We start from the raw sequence: 17,080 nt of genomic DNA on the forward strand, positions 1-17,080 counted from the left end.
TATATATGTGTATGATGGACCATTAGCTCCTACACGCATTTTTTTGTCTCCTTGTTTCTTTTCTGTTTATCTTTCTGTCGAAGAGTGTAGGATCGAAACGTAAAAGACTTGTTCTATTTCTATTCCTGAGCGCCATACTAATACAATTGTTTGTTCGTACTCCACCTGCCTTCGTCTTTTGTTTATCTTAGTAAACCTTCCCGTTATATATATGTGTGTGTATATATATATATATATATACTGTTGTGTCTGGGGGCAGTCATTTTCTTTTTATGCCTTATAATATAACACACTCATTGGTAAAATTTCCACTTTTTTTTCTTATTTTTATTTTCCTAAAATTTTCGTTGCGTCTTGCAACCTTTTCAGTGGTTTTGACTCTGTCCGTTATTTACACTGCATTCCCTTTTGCTTGTTTGTGCGTATGTGTGTGGGTCAGTGTGTGTGTTTGTGTATGCCTATACATGCATGCATGTGCGTATGTGTGTATGCATATGTATGTGTGTGCATCTGTATGTACGTATCCTGCATATTTATGTGCATGCATGTCTGTGTTTGTGTATTTTCTATGTATGTGTGTGTGAGCTTGTGTTTGTATATGTAAGCACCTCTGTCTCTTTGTGTGTGTTTTTTCTATTTATGTGCTATGTAAGCACATAGATAGAAAATAAATAAATAAACAGACCAACATACAGATGGATAGGTACATAAGCTATAAGAACACATATGGAGACACGGATCCACACATATAAAGATGCACATCCATACATACAAACATGGTACATAGTTGCATAACCCACACACATGCAGACATGCACACACAAGGAGACAGAGGTGCTTACATATACAAACATATGCTCACACACACATACATAGAAAATACACAAACACGGACATGCATACACACACATATGTACATATGCTTGGCTAATGGATCCCACACAATTTGAATGAAAATCAGAAAATGCACAGATATGAAATTTGCTTGTTGTTTCTTCTCCATAACCAGACCATTTCTTGACTGCATAGTGTCTTGCGATGTAAAGTGGATTCTGTACAATAATAAAATACGTTCTTCGCAGTGGTTGGACCAAAATGAAGCTCTGAACAATTTCGCTAAACCTGAGCTCTTCAAAAAGGTTATGGTGACTGTTTGGTGGTGTACTGCTGGACTCATCCTCTATAACCTGGGAAAACCATTACTGCAGAAATATATTGCCGTGAAATTGCCAAAATGAACAAAAAACCGCTACTCCTCCATCCCAGACTGGTGAACAGAAAAGGGCCAATCATTCTTCATGATAATACTCGACCATACATTTCACTAATGATACTCCAGATGTTGAACGAACTTGGCTACAAAGTTCTTCCCCAGCCAGCTTATTCCCCAGACCTTTCTCCAACCGACTACCACTTTTTCATGCACGTTGGTGGTTTCCTGCAAAAGGAGTTCAAAAATCAAACTGATGCTGAAAGTGTGTTCAAAGAGTTCATCAGCTCCAGAACTCCAGATTTTTATGTTACCAGAATTAACAAACTTGTAACTTGGCAAAAAGGTGTTGATTGTAATGGTACTTTCTTTGATGAATAAAATTTCTGCATTGTTGAAATATATTGTGATGAACTTCATGTTTCAAAAGGTTGCTTACTTTTTACTCAGCCTGATATCTATCTATTGGCGCTTGTCATCGAGAAACTAGTCGATAAGGCACAAACGTGCGCTGTGCTGGGCTTGCGGCTCGGCACTTGTAGAAGCAATCCCATGCTGTCCAACAGTGTCTCCATCATGGGACGCTGGATGTGGGATGTAATGAAGTCTGATTAAGAAATATCTCCCACCCACTGCCAATCTACTCCTGTCAACATTACTAGCTACTCATCTTTGTAACATCCATCCTTCTGACTGAAGTACTATTGCTCAGCTGTTGTAATTATATATATGAGAGCAGAACCACACATATTCTTTCCTCACTTTTATGCTTCTAGCAATCCTTCTTGGAGCCATTTCCCTTGCCACCCATCTTACATTCCCAACATCATCTCTTACCACTATATGTCCACTGAATGCCCATTTCACTTAAACACCTTCTCATCTCTGTTGTCAATGCCCCTTTTTGTAACTCACTATACTGACCCCTATACATGTTTGACCTCTGTCTTCCTTACTCATCACCTTACCCCACCTATCTTCTATTTTTTGTCCCCTATTTTCTTTGTCAACATCCTTGTACTCCACCATCATTCTCCCTTTCCTGCTTGAGAAGCCATGTATCTCAACAGCAAGGCACCTGTTCCAGTCTCTCTTTCTTACTTTAGCCTCTCTAAACTTGGCACAAAGATACCTTCCTCAATACTGCACTTCCGTTCTGTAAAAGGTCTTTGTTAAACAAACATCACAGTAGTCCCAACAACAGAGGGAGAAGCAGTTTGTCAAATTATGTATGCATTAATAGAATAAACTGTTGGATTTCCAAATTGCAAATGAAAACTTAAAAGAGAAAGTGAGAGACTTTGCAAATGAGAAAGGAATATTCTGCAGTGAATGCAAGGAATATTTAAATTTGCGAGAAATTGGAGTTTAAAAAATTCAAGAAACTTGAGAAATTGAAATTATAGGAAATTTCTTAGAACATGAATTTATAAAAATATTTTCAGATGGTCAACCTTTTAATAATTGCTTTGTTTTAGTACTTTTAGTAATTGTTACATACCTAATTAATAAGCAGCTTTGTCCATTATAGTATAGATATATTTTAATATTTTTGCAGGAGTTTGATGGGTCTCAGAAAGTCCCATCACTTAATACTCAGCATTATTCTCTCTTTTGTCAGTCCAGAAAGAGAAAAAAAAAGGTAACATGTTGCTGGAAAGATTTGAATTTAGGTAATATATAAATAAAACTAAATTCTGAAATGCATCATGCACACAGCTTTAGTGTATCTGCTATATATTGCTTGCGACCAGAGGCAGAAATAGGGACCAGTTCCTTTGGAAATGTCATTTTGTAATAAATTGCTGTCTGTCCAGTAGTAAATGTAATCTCTACTTCACTTTATGGAATTAAAGCTAAGTGGCAACATTCTGGAATCTCTGCCATATTATTAAAATATATTTCTTCGATAGAGGATTTTTAAGAAGTAATAATTGAGGTGTCATTTACTGCTGATGCAGTTGTTTGCAGAATAGATTTGAGTTGTACTAGAACTGATGAGACATGCATCATACAGATAGACCAAACAGTAGTATCAAAATAAATTAAGAGCCTTCAAATTGGCTTTGTAATCTTTACTAGCTTATTTTTCTGGGATATTTAACTGCTATTGGAAAGACTTGTAAAATGTAAAATATTATTTAACAGAGAACCAAAATGTCTAAAAATGTTACATTTTAGTTTAAAAAAAGCAAACAAGGATCATACATTTTTAAAACTTTCATTTTTATTTGATATCTTTTATCTTCTACATGTTTCAGTCATTAGACTATGGCCATGCTGGGGCACCATCTTGAAGAATTTTTAGTCGAATAAATGAACCCCAGTGCTTAATTTTTTTTTTGCTAAGCCTGGTACTTAAGCCATTGGTCTATTTTGCTGAACTACTGAGTTGGAGATGTAAACACACCAACAACAGTTGTCAAGTGGTGGTGGGGGACAAACACACACACATACGATGGGCTTCTTTCAGTTTCCATCTACCAAATCCACTTACAAGGCTTTGGTTGGACTGAGACTCTATTAGAAGACACTTGCCCAAGGTGCCACACAGTGGTAGTGGAGAAGCAAGCCTCTTACCACACAACTGCATCTTTTTGATTCATTCTTTTTAATTTTCTTATTTTACATTATTTTTTTCAATTCTGTTTACAATTCCTAATTTCCTTAGGTCAATCCCTTCTTCCCACTTACGAATGAAATCTCTTTCAGTCTTTTTAAAACTGCATGTCTCTTCATTAATATATTCTTGATATTTACTTCAGGAGTTCTGAGTTTGTCAACTACCTTGTTATATTTGGTTCCTATTGAGTACTAAAGAATATAAGTTTTAATGATAGATTTCATCAGTTTATTTTAAATGCAATTAACTTTCTAATTAATAATATGTTGAGTAATTAACCTTTAATTCATAATGGATACTTAGGGGGCAAAAAAAACCATTGACTTTTATCCAGTACTTAAAACTTTACAGAAGAAATTACTTAATTGGAGTTTGAGAAATATTCTACTCATCTTTAAATGTCCTGTTAATTCTACTCATGTCTGTGATGTTTAGTTTTTAAATCAACTTTGCATAATTGTTAAAACATTTTTTTAAAAAATACATATTTTAACCTGTGGAATTCATAAGTTGATTCAACTAATTTGTTTTGAAGCTTTTTTTATTAAGTATTGTTTTTCTACTGAATAAATATTGACATAGAACAAAGAGCTACTGCTTTTTTTTCATTATTATTATTATTTTTTGTAGAAGTTGGATTTCCCAATTGTATTAGGAATTTGTAAAGGGTAAATTGACTTGTTTTTGATGCTGTAAAGATCTATGAGTCTTCCTCAAATTTTTGGTTTAGACTACATCCATACTTTGGAGGAATATTTTTCAAGGAAATTGAAATGAAATATGGCAAAAAGAAATGTAACAATGGTTCACCCATGTTCTTCATTAAGTACATAGGCCAACTGGACACTTGTCTTGCCTTCCAGTTTATTCTCTGTTCAGTTCTGCAAAAACAGTCATTGCTAATATATTTTTTTTCCTTTAGTTTTAAATAATTTAGTACTGCCATTGAATAATCCAGTTTTTCTATTTATCAGATATATGCTTCTAGGAAATCAACATTTTCTCAGTAAAACACTTGTAAATTGTTACATCATAACTGGTCTACTGAAAGGGCTCTGATTCATTATAGACAGATTTTATTATTGGTCTGACCCAAGTCCTACAACACATTCTACTTACAATTGTATGAACAACCATTTGTTGATTTTTGCTATTCTTCCATCACAATTGACCATCTTTTCTCTCATTCCATTTAAATTTACATAAGTATTCTGTAAAATAATAATTGTCTTCAGATTCATCTTTTAGATATACTTCATTTTTTAAATATTTTATTCATATTTAGGAATTCAGGTATACTGAAAATGTTGACACTTACCTACCAAATCAACATTAATATTGTATGTCATCATAGCAGCAAACTGGCTTGGGTGCTTTACAATTATGATGGAAAGCATTCCTATAGTCAACATTAATCTTCTTTCCCGGTGTGTTCTTTCCCTTAAAATTAGCCTTGTATCTAGTCAAAACAAATTTCCATTTCCTAATAGCCAATAACAATAGGCAACCCCCACTGGTGCTGGTGTCACATAAAAATCCCCAGTACACTCTAAAGTAGTTGATGCTAGGTAGGGCATCCAGATGTAGAAACCGTGCCAGAGCAGACAAATGAAGCCTGGTGTAGCTCTCCAGCTTGCCAGTTCCTGTCAAACCATCCAACCCATACCAGGATGGAAGATAGACGTTAAATGATGATGATGAATCTTTATTATATGAGGGTCTCTCCTGATATGTAAAATCTTTATTATATGAGGGTCTCTCCTGATATGTAAAATCTTTATTATATGAGGGTCTCTCCTGATAGTAAATTCTGTGAAAGTTAGGAAACCATAAGGCTGACCTCGTTTATGCTGGAAAGAGAGATAGAGATGTAGGTGATGTGTATAGTAAGTTTGTATTGAAAGATTCAGCACAACTCAGATGCTGTATTTTCAAGATTATCTTCATATGCATGCGGACGCGCACACACACACACTTTCTCTCTCTCTCTCATCTCAAAGACTATCTCAGCTTCTGCATGTCTGACTGTTCACTAATTCCTGTCCTAAAATGGTTACAAATGTGGTTGAAAGCTCAGCTTACATTTCATTCTCTTTGCTTAGCATAGAAAATGTAAAATGTCCCCATAATAAACTAATCAGATATGTCATGAAATAACACCAGCAGTTCAACTGATGTACATCTCCTTCTGTGTATGTGTACACACACATGTTTGTATGCATGAATAGAGACATATAATCATCATCATCGTTTAGCGTCCGTTTTCCATGCTAGCATGGGTTGGACGGTTCTACTGGGGTCTGTGAAGCCAGAAGGCTTCATCAGGCCCAGAAACACTGCCAGATTTGACTGGGCCTGATGAAGCCTTCTGGCTTCACAGACCCCAGTAGAACCGTCCAACCCATGCTAGCATGGAAAACGGACGCTAAACGAAATTGATGATGATGATGATTATATGTCTCTATTCACGCATACAAACGTTTGTATCAATGGAAACTTATGAATAGGCTATAATTTCATTTTCCTTTTTATCTTTTCAGGCTTTTCCTTGTATTTCAACTGGAGTCTATGGTAAGATTAAAAAAAAAAAAATTATTCCTTCTTCCTTATTCCTTCTTCTGGGTCAGTATATTTTTTAAGAATCAAGGAAGGAAAGGCAGTAGCCATAACCATTGATAGGGATTTTGATACTGGAGGGTGGTATGAAAGAAATTATCATCAGGTAAAATATTTGCGAGAGAGTGGACACTGCTAAAATCAGCCAAGAGTTGCAGGTGAGATTAGATTTCTCACTGATGGATTTCCACACAGTTTTTCTTTGTCATGGTTTTGGTTGACTCTTGGCTATGATAGAAGATGTCCTAAGTGCCATGCAATGGTATCAAACCTAAAACTATGTATTTGTGTGGTGATTTACTTACAAAGCCATTCCTTTATGGAATGGCAATTACTACATGAAAGCTGATAAACTAAACCTGATGTCACATTTCATCATACGGCAACAGATGGAACTAGTCAGGTGCATAGAGACATATCTAGCCTTTCTGTAAAGATTTTTGGCTTAAATCCATGTATTAGATTTGCACTGGCAAAATTGTTAAAGCATCAGACAAAATTCCATGTCGTATTTGTTCCAGCTTTTTATGTCCTGAGTTCAAATCCTGCTGAGGTCAATTTTGTCTTCCAATCCTCTGTGGTCAATAAAGTAAAGTACCAATCAAGTACTGAGATCAATGGTATCAACTAACTCTCTCCTTTCAAAAATTGTTATGCCTAAATTAGAAACCATTATTATTATTGTGGTTTTAGTTCCTAGACTGGGTGAAGATGGTACATTGTGTTCTTGAGCAAGACATTTTATTTCACATTGCTCTGCAATCACTTCGACACCTGATGCATAGTACACTGTGCACCTGTTCAGGCAATGTCAATTTGATGGAGGAAGTGAGCTAATGTGCAGCACAAACATTTGATCACTATAAACAAATCATTTGTGTAGGTCATTTAGAAAAAGCGAAACACTCATATATCATCTTTGACAAAAGGATACATCATTATTATTATTATCAAGGTAGTAAGGCAGCGAGCTGGCAGAATCGTTAGCACACTGGAGGAAATGCTTCGCAGAATTTCGCTCGTCGCTACGTTTCGAGTTGAAATTTTGCCAAAGTCTACTTCGCCTTTCATCCTTCAGGGTCGATAAATTAAGTACCACATGCTGATTATCTCCCTCCCCACAAATTCCAGGCTTTTTGCCTATAGCAGAAAGGATTATTATTAAGGACATGGATTAGCAGAATCATTAGAACAGCAGACAAATGTCTTTCTAGTGTTTGTTCTGGCTCCTCCAAATCCTGCTGTGATTAATTTCACCTTTCATCTTTTTGGGTTGATAAAATAAAGTACCAGTCAAATTGCTGGACCTCTACCTAAATTACAGACAAATTATTATTAGTAAAACATTATTATTGGAGAAAATATTATTCCTTAGCATACTGACTTGGTGGAGCATCAGACAAAATATTTTGTATTTAGTTCAATACTTTCCCATTGGAGTTCACTTTCTTTCATCCTTCTATGAAATACTGGAGAGTTGATATAGTTGACAGTTGCATCCCTTGTGTAGTGAGGTGGGAACTAGTAACCTTCTGACAATCTTTTATCTTCTACTTGTTTCAGTCATTTGACTGGCTATGTTGGAACACTACCTCGAAGGGTTTTTTAGTAGAACAGATGGACGTCAGGATTTTTTTAATATTCTATTGGTCTCTTTTGCCAAGCTGCTAAGTGATGTAAACACATCAACATCAGTTGACAATTGTTGGTAGGGGACAAATGCACACACACACACAAAGGGGTTTCTTTCAGTTTCTGTCTACCAAATTCACTCACAAGGACTGAAACTGGAATCATGTGGTTGGAGAGCAAGCTTCTTCCCACACACCCATGCTTGCATTAAATAGTTGATAGAATTAAGAATTCTTTGTAGAGAATCAATGTTCCCTTGAAAAGTAACTATACCTTGTCAGATTCCCCTTAGTGTACCCTGACAAACCACACTGGTACCCTGTTAAACTACAGATGTTTTTGTCTTTTATATTTCATTGGTTCTCCTCAGTGGGTTGAGGTCATTCCTTCCATTGTTGATTACATTACCCCTCCCCACTACTTGGATTAACTTTGGAAGAATGGGAAGTGGACCATGGTAGAAGCTAAACTTAAAAAAACAATTATAATAATAAAGTATCACATGTTATTATGTTTAACATTGTAATAATTTTACCATCCACCACTATACTGTTCTGCCAACTCTGTTTCCTAACCACCTTATATTATAAATATTCATCTCCTAAAAGTCTAACAAATAGAGTTAACTACTTAATATAATCCGGGTAATTGTCAGCAATTAAATATTGATTGACTTCAAGAATGTGTTATGAGGATATCTTTTCTTCTAAGAAGACATACAAACAAGAATGGCTCTCTGTTTGTTTTCTAGGGCTTCTAGAAAGAATTCCGACTCAGCACCACAAGTTTACATACTTCACCACCCAACACATACATCATACAACCACATACCCATCCAGACATACACCACCCACAATATACCTACCTTCACTCATACACTGCACTCTCTCCACAGCCCCCTCCCTATCTCTGTTTCAATGTACACTGATGAACTGTATTATTGTTATTATAAATATTATTATTAAGGCAGAGAGCTGGCAGAATCGTTAGCATGTCAGGCAAAATGCTTTGCAGCATTTTGTCCAACCATATGTTCTCAGTTCAAATTCTGCCATGGTTGACTTTGCCTTTCATCCTTTCATGGTTGATAAATTAAGTACCAGTGAAACACTGGGGGTCAATGTAATTGACTAGTTCCCTCCCACCAAATTTCAGGCCTTGTAACTTTAGTAGAAAGGATTATTATTATTGGTGAACTGGCAGAATTGTTAGCATGTTGGTCAAAATGCTTAGCGGCATTTCACCCGTCTTCATGTTCTGAATTCAAATTTCACTGTGGTCGATTTTGCCTTTCATCTTTTCAGGGGTGATGAAATAAGTGCCAGTTACGCACTAGGATCGATGTAATCAATTTATCTCCAACTCCAAATTTCAGGCCTTGTGCCTATAGTAGAAAGGATTATTATTATCGTATCTACTTTTATCTAGATGGGATGGACCAAACTACAAATATTTTAGCTGTGAGTCTATTCTGAGAAGGGCTGCAGTTCTCATGGATACTGCCTCATTTCATTCTCTCAGTAATCACTTTATAAAATTGAGACACTACTATGTCTACACATATTTAGCTACATAACCTCATATTTTGTAGTTTGTCACATGCACCTGATGCTCTGCACTTTTGTCCACATCTAACCATTTGCAGATTGATGCTCTCATACACATGCTGACATTCCATTTTCAGCCACATATATGCCAATACTCCCTAATGTTAGTGATACAAATGCTGACACTCCCTTTATTAGTCACATAAATGCTGATACTTCATGGTATTAACCCCATACAGGCTGAAGCTCTCTTTTATTAAATATACACATACTAATATTCTCTACTTTAAGTAACATATATGCTGATACTCTCTTGAGTCAGCTAGTTGTCACTTTCTTTATTCATTTCAAATTATTGCCTCCATCCAGGTTATCCCAATGATAAAGCAGCAGAAGTTTCTTTACAAACAGTACGGAAGTGGATGGAATCCAATCATGATAGGGTAAATATATCTTGGATTGTTCTAGATCTTTGATGTCTCTCGCTTACTCAATATAATCTGTCTATGATTACATATCCATGTTCTTTCTTAAGGTAGTAGGGTATGATTTGAAAGTAGATTTAGCTTTTATTTCCAGCATGTCCAGCAAGGGTAGAAACTTGGTTTTGGTGTTTGTGCTAGTGTCTTTTGTATTACTGAGATGACAGTGTGTTTTAAATGAAGTCAGCATAGCAGAGCCACTGTTCTCAAGGCTATAGCTACAGGAGGATTTGAACTGGCCACTCATTAGTTTCACTGCTAACAACAGTGATTTGTTATTATTCTGCTCTATCTATTTACAGCCCTCAAAATAAAGGTAGAAGAATATTGCAAAGCTGTGACATGAGGAGATATTGATAAATCAGGTATAACTGACCGTGTATGGAAAAACAGAGACTACCTCCCCCTTTGGGATGAAGTTAAAATAATAGACAGAGAACACCACTGGAAAGTACGAAAACTAAAAGAAGCAGCACATATGTTAGGACATAATAACCTCCTAAGCAGACCAAGTGCAGATATGAGTAGTATATGAGAACCAGCATTAAGGAAGGGTAGGAAAATATTAGATTTATAAGCCCTAAAATTCACTCCATAATTGCCCATGGGCATATGGTGTAGTGGTTAAGAGTGTGGGCTACTAACCCCAAGATTCCGAGTTTGATTCCAGGCAGTGACCTGAATAATAATAATAATAATATTGAAAAATACCTTAGGAATGAGAACCTAGGTTCGAAATTACCCCAAGACACCTGATGAAGGCCGGAGAGTATATCAGCCAAAATGTTGTGTTAACAATAAACAAGATGAGGACAAATATCCGTCAAATGTAAATAAGAGATAAGGGAATACCACAACAAAGAACAGTGTGGGTATATAAGATGACATTTTCACAGATTGACTGCAAGTGTCAGTGATCCAAATCTAAGTGGATAAACTGACCCACAAGATCTATGACTAAGGTGTTTCATTATTACATTTATTTGAACACTTCAATACAGATATTCAGCTACACTATTTCTCTCTCTGTCCTGCACTTTATTTTTCAAGAACTGTGTTCATAATCCACAATTTAATTCCTCATGATCCATGTTAACTCTAGATCCAAACTCATCCTATGGCAGACATTCTCTTTTCCTTTGCATTTTTAAGGTTAATGTTGAAGAACAACGTCCAGTTATTTGTAAAAAGTTAAATTTGAAACTAGATGACTACTGTTATTATTTTAACCATTAGTGACATAGTGTTTCACTGATTACGTTCTCATCCATATTTAGGTTGACCGAGTTATTTTCTGTATTTTCCTGTCCAAAGATGAAGACATTTACAGAGAGAAGATGCAGAAATATTTTCCCTTAAATGAGAAAAGTAAGTTGTTTATTGTTGATTTTTAGCCTAAAAGAAGCAAAAAGATTTTTGTTTATTAATGTCTCTCTCCTTCCCTCCTCCTCCATCCTCCTCTTCTACTTTGGTTACAGCTTCCACGAGAAACCATTTGTATGAAACTCAGTAACAGTTGCTATAGCAACAATGAGGGTGTACCTCATCTAACTGGTCATGGGTAGTTTTATCGTAGAACTGGTCAACCATGGTTGACCTTGGGTCAAACAACGGTTACTAAAATAGCATATCTGGCAAAAAACATCAAATTCACTTCAAAAATTGGTGAAGTTAATAAGAGTGTCTGGTGGTGGTACTGGGTGAGTGTAGGTTTTTGGTGGTGATACTAGTTGGGAGATGTCTAGTGGTAACATTGAGTTGGTTGTGTCTGATGAAAATGTTGCTTGTGATGGAGTCTGGTAACAATATTGAGTGGGGTTGTGTCATTTAGCCTCATATCTGCTGTAATCATAAAAATCCCATTTATTATTTATTTTTTCAGACATTGTATATCTTGGACTACCTTATTTGTGTACTTCATAGTTGTTAGATGATAAAATAAGAGCTGAAAAAGAAATGGCTGCTATTTCTGGTATGATTGTTTAGAAGTTTTGGTAAAGGATGGTACTGGTAACAATTAGAATAAAATTTTTCAGTTTATTTATAGATAGAGCCTTCATTTCAGGTTAAAAGTCCTCCAAAATATAAACAACTTCTCACAGACATTTAGCAATGACTCACACACTTGCACAGATACATGTGATGTGGTCCATGATTGACCAGTATCTCTTAATGACCAATTTCATACTTTGTTCACTACTGACATAGAAGTGTTGATGTTTCGAACACACATCACCCACATCCTTGCTCATGTCTTACCCACTCATGCCTTTCATCTCCACACTGCAAGACATTAGCCAATGTCTTACTCTCATATCCCCCTAGTTTCACATTCTCACTCCTACCTTTACTTTCTCCCCTTACTCTCACTTTACCTCCTATCCTCACTTCCCCCTTCTGCCTTCAATTTCTCTCTCTTACTCTTATTTCCCCATTTATCCAAACAGTAGTAATTATATTGGTTTCAGGTTTTGGCACAAGACCAGCAATTTTGGGCAGAGTGTAAGTCTATTACAGCAACCCCGGTGCTCCACTGGTACTTATTTTATTGACCCTAAAAAGATGAAAGGCAAAGTTGACCTTGGTGGAATTTGAACTCAGCACATAAAAACAGTTGAAATGCTGCTAAACATTTTGTCCAGCACTGTAACAATTCTGCCAGCTTTCCACCTTACAACTGTAGTAACTATTAACTAAAAGCTTTGATTTTTGTTTTAAAATGTTGTTCATTTTCCATGGAGGAAAATAATGGATTATATAATTATGAAGTCCATTCTTTTTTGGGGAGTATCAGTTTTTATAGAAGTAAATTTGATGTGGAATAATGAATTTTGTTCATGAATCAACAGCTAAGGTTTTATTATTTAAATGTGACTTAGTCACTGAATCTAGGATTTCCCACCTTCTTTCAACTGCCAAGGCCACATATAATTTCATTAGAGTTTCAACCAGTCTCCCCTTCTCATTGCAAAATACTTGCGCGATAAATTTGCCGATTAAAATATATATGTGTATTAATTTAGAATTGATATTTAATAATAATAATAACTAACTGAACCCATGAAAAATCCACGGAAAACATTAAAAGTGTAAGCATCTGTGAACAGTGTACTGGTGCCATAAGAAATGTTTGTATATTATGACTCTGAATTCAAATTCTGCTGAGGTCGACTTTGCCTTTCGTCCTTCGGGGCTTGATAAATTAAGTACTAGTTGTGTACTGGGGTTGATCTAATCAACTGGCCCCCTCCCAACAAAAATTCAGGCCTAGAAACGTATATTGTGACAGTCACAGAATATAGAAAATAATGTAACACCAATGACTATATAATCCAACCAAAATATCTGTTACACAAACGTAAACGGAATTACTATTTAACCTTAGAATACATCATACATATTCAAAGAGTCTTCTTGGTTTAGTGGTACGGAACGGTTTTCTAGTATTCTTTTACTTGTTTCAGTCATTTGACGGTGGCCATGCTAGAGCACAACCCCTCAGTCAAAGAAATTGGCCCCTGGACTTATTTCCTGTAAGCCTGGTGCTTATTCTATCAGTCTCTTCTGCTGAACAGCTAAATTACAGACGCATATGCACCAACATTGGGGTGAAGCAATGGTGGTGGTGGTGGTGGTGGTGGAACAAACACAAACACACACATACATACATATACACATACATAATGCATACTTGCATGCATGGATGCATGATGGGCTTGGAGGTAGTAGTGATGTTGGCTGGTGCGATTTTGTGGTTTGCTGGTATGCCAAGAGAGATCCGGCTCACTATCGTATACATGCACACATATACACAAACATACCTAGAGAGAGAGGCAGGCAGACAGACAGTAAGTGTCAGATAGTCCACAACAAAGTTTTCACCTCTCTCTCTCTCTCTCTTTCTTTCTTTCTTTCTTTGCCACTGACTGGATTGTTTTTCTGTCCTGTTATTCTTTACTCCACTGTGAAAGATTGTTTTTGTGCTTGAGATTGTGAAAATTTACTGCTGTTAGAGCAGAATTTTTCTGTCCTTTCCTCCTTGTTTCAAGGGGGAAATAGCGAAAAACATGATTTTATCACCAATTTCTTCGGCCTCAGAGGAAAACATCGAGAATTTGTTTCAAGGCATAGAGAGGAGTATGAGGGAGGAGAGCGGTAAAGATATAGTGGCGTTGCACACGCTTGTTACAAAGGCAGACGATAAAATGTCTAGCGAGGCTACACAAGCGGAAAAGTCTAGAGTTAATTTTGCAAGTGCAGCAACTCACTCCTGTGAAAATTATTCAAATAAACAAGGACAATTTTTTAAAATATCAAAGTTTACTACAAAAGGAAGGTGAAAATGTGAAGTTGCTCCCTCCCAGTGAATTAATCAACACGACGGAGAGAAAAACTCTAATATATAAGACTTACCATGTCAAAAATAGAAAAATTGACTTCATGACAAGGGAAGCCATAGAGAAATGCTTGAGGCCTATATAGCAAGAAACAAGTTATATAGTGAGGGGTTGTTGCTTCGGCACTGCAGAGGTGCATTTCCCTAGTGAAGAAAAAACCAGGGAACATTCAACAACGACATTGAAGTCGGAAGAGGTAGTTCTCCTGCCGACTTACTTAGGAAGGAGAACTTCAAAAGTCAGGGTCAGTGATATACCACCCGAAATAGATGTGGCCTGGCTGCTAGCCACTATCCTCATGGGCAGAGAGGAAAAATTACCATTCTACAGATGAAGAGATACCACCATATGAACTGGGTTGGACAGGCCTTAGAGCTGGTTATCCAAGCAAACCCCATCAGTTTAGAAGAAATGCAAGCTCAATTATAATTGAGGAAGATACCAGCCTGATGGTGATTGTCGAGGGGCGAAAGCTGAATGCTATAAATGTGGCGAAAAAGGCCACATAAGGTCGAATTGTAAGAAGAAAGAAACAGTCAAAGGAAATGCAGTAGAAAAGGCAAGCACGCCACTGAAGAAAACAACCACACTGCTAGAAATAGCAGCCACATCGTGCGCACAAATTACCAAAGTACAGCCGACAGCGTGAGAAAACAACAGCTGCAACCAGGAGTGGGTCGCTGCAGAACCTTCAAAAAGAAGATGGAAACGAAAAGAACCCCCCTCTTCAGATACACAGGACTATGCTCTGAGAGAGACAAACACACCTACACTCACAAATACAGCCACAAACACACTGAAAAAAGCACACAAAAATACACACACCTACCACAAGCACACACACACACCTACAAACACGAATCTACAAGCACATACACACCCACAAGCACCCCCACCTCCACAATCGCCTAATGAAAAAAGATAAACAACGGCGACAAACAAAAATAATAAACTCTTAAGAGACCAAATCCTTTTAATAAAATCGACGAAAATATATATCGCAGCAGATTTAAATAGTACAATTCTTGCAAATGTCAAGTTTTATATCATCAACAGCACAGAGTATTTCGAACTAAAAAAATCTTTTGTGGAGGACGTCGGCCTGTTAGAAATGAACTTTTCGAAGGCAATTCTCTAAAAAAATGACCTCGCAAACCACAACACTTACAGACAGAAAAGAGGAGGGTGAAACTACACCCTCTCTCTCATTAAAACAGTAAGTTTTCAACATACGATCTAGTTTTCACATTCTCGTTTAAACTCGGTTGTTTAAATGTATGCAGCCTGGGGTCGGATTGGAAGTAAGGCTGCCTCCTTGATGACCATGGGTTGCATCGTTTGGATGTAGTTGTAATTACCGAATCTAGACTGAGTGGGCTGCAGGCTTTTTCACCTCTTCTAAAGAGCTACGAGAAATACGCCAACTGGGAAGGGGTGGAGGAGTGGCAATGCTAGTCAGGAAAAACATGGATTTAGAGATTAGAACTGTCTTTATAGTCCAGAAGGCAGATTGGTCAATTTGGATGTGACGCACTGAGTTAAAATTCCACTGAGGTCAATTTTACCTTTCATCCTTTCGGGGTCAATAAATTAAATACCAGTGAAATACTGGGGTCAATGTAATCAACTAGTCCCCTTCCTCAAAAGCCTAGAGAATTTTCTTGGCATGTCAAACATGTTAGTATTGCTAGTTGACTTAAACACAATCTGCGATGCACGCATAGATTATGTTGGCTCGAGAGAGAATAGTAGAGGATACCCTTACCTGAACAATCTGCTAGGTCATTTCGAGTTGGCAGATCGATTCAGACTGGATCACCCAGACATTCCAGCATGGACCTGGGCAAGAAACGAGTCGTCCAGATCTTACATAGATAGAATCATTACTAGAAGGAAAGATAAGAAAATACTTAGCTGTCCAAAACACTATATCATCAGCTACAGCGATCACAAATTAGTGACCTGTACGCTCGAGGTACCGAGGTAGATGAGGTACCGGTTACTGGAAGTTAAACAAGTCGCTATTGGACTGTGAAGCCTACAGGAAGCAGATTAGACAGTTAGTAATGAGAACGTTCACTGGATCCATTATCAACAACAAATGGTGGTACGCCCTGAATTGAGCCGGTTAGGTTTAGCAAAGAATTAGCTAGTGCTAGAAACAAAGTAGAAAAGGAACTAGTTAAGGCAGTAGACGAGGCAAAGAGGCAGGAAGGGATCAACATGGCCAGATGGGCCCAAGTGGTAGAGAGCCAGCGTGGCAACAACTCAACCATTTGATCTTTGATGGACCCACATGGTCGATCAGTAAACGAACCCGAGGAGATGCGCAAGGTGTTTCACGATCATTTTGCCCAGCTATTTGAGCGTGGGGAGAAGCTCACAGACTTCCTAGCCGGTTCGTCGCATCTTTCAGGGCGGAATGCGAAATCTTGTGAAGCGCTGATCATAGCCAAGGAAGTCAAGGATGTGTTGGCAGACTGCTGCGGGGACAAATCGCTGGGACTCAATGGTCTGCTTTATGAACTCTATAGTAGCATGCCAGACTTGTTTAGGCACCTACTTGCATGCGT

The 17,080-nt window shown here is 37.2% G+C and overlaps 1 protein-coding gene across 1 annotated transcript in view; it reads left to right on the top strand.

Moving 5' to 3' along the window:
- Positions 1-4,598: 4,598 nt before the first annotated feature.
- The window catches only part of LOC115217635 (ADP-ribose glycohydrolase MACROD1-like), a 36,631-nt gene continuing 24,149 nt past the window's right edge, over positions 4,599-17,080 (top strand). Inside the window, exons 1-4 of the mRNA XM_036507492.1 lie at positions 4,599-4,628; positions 6,374-6,404; positions 9,998-10,071; positions 11,388-11,478. Coding sequence (XP_036363385.1) covers positions 4,614-4,628; positions 6,374-6,404; positions 9,998-10,071; positions 11,388-11,478 — 211 coding nt within the window. The 5' untranslated portion in view covers positions 4,599-4,613. The remainder of the gene's footprint in view (positions 4,629-6,373; positions 6,405-9,997; positions 10,072-11,387; positions 11,479-17,080) is intronic.

The sequence above is a fragment of the Octopus sinensis genome, linkage group LG11, assembly GCF_006345805.1.
Source record: "Octopus sinensis linkage group LG11, ASM634580v1, whole genome shotgun sequence".
Classification (NCBI taxonomy): domain Eukaryota; kingdom Metazoa; phylum Mollusca; class Cephalopoda; order Octopoda; family Octopodidae; genus Octopus; species Octopus sinensis.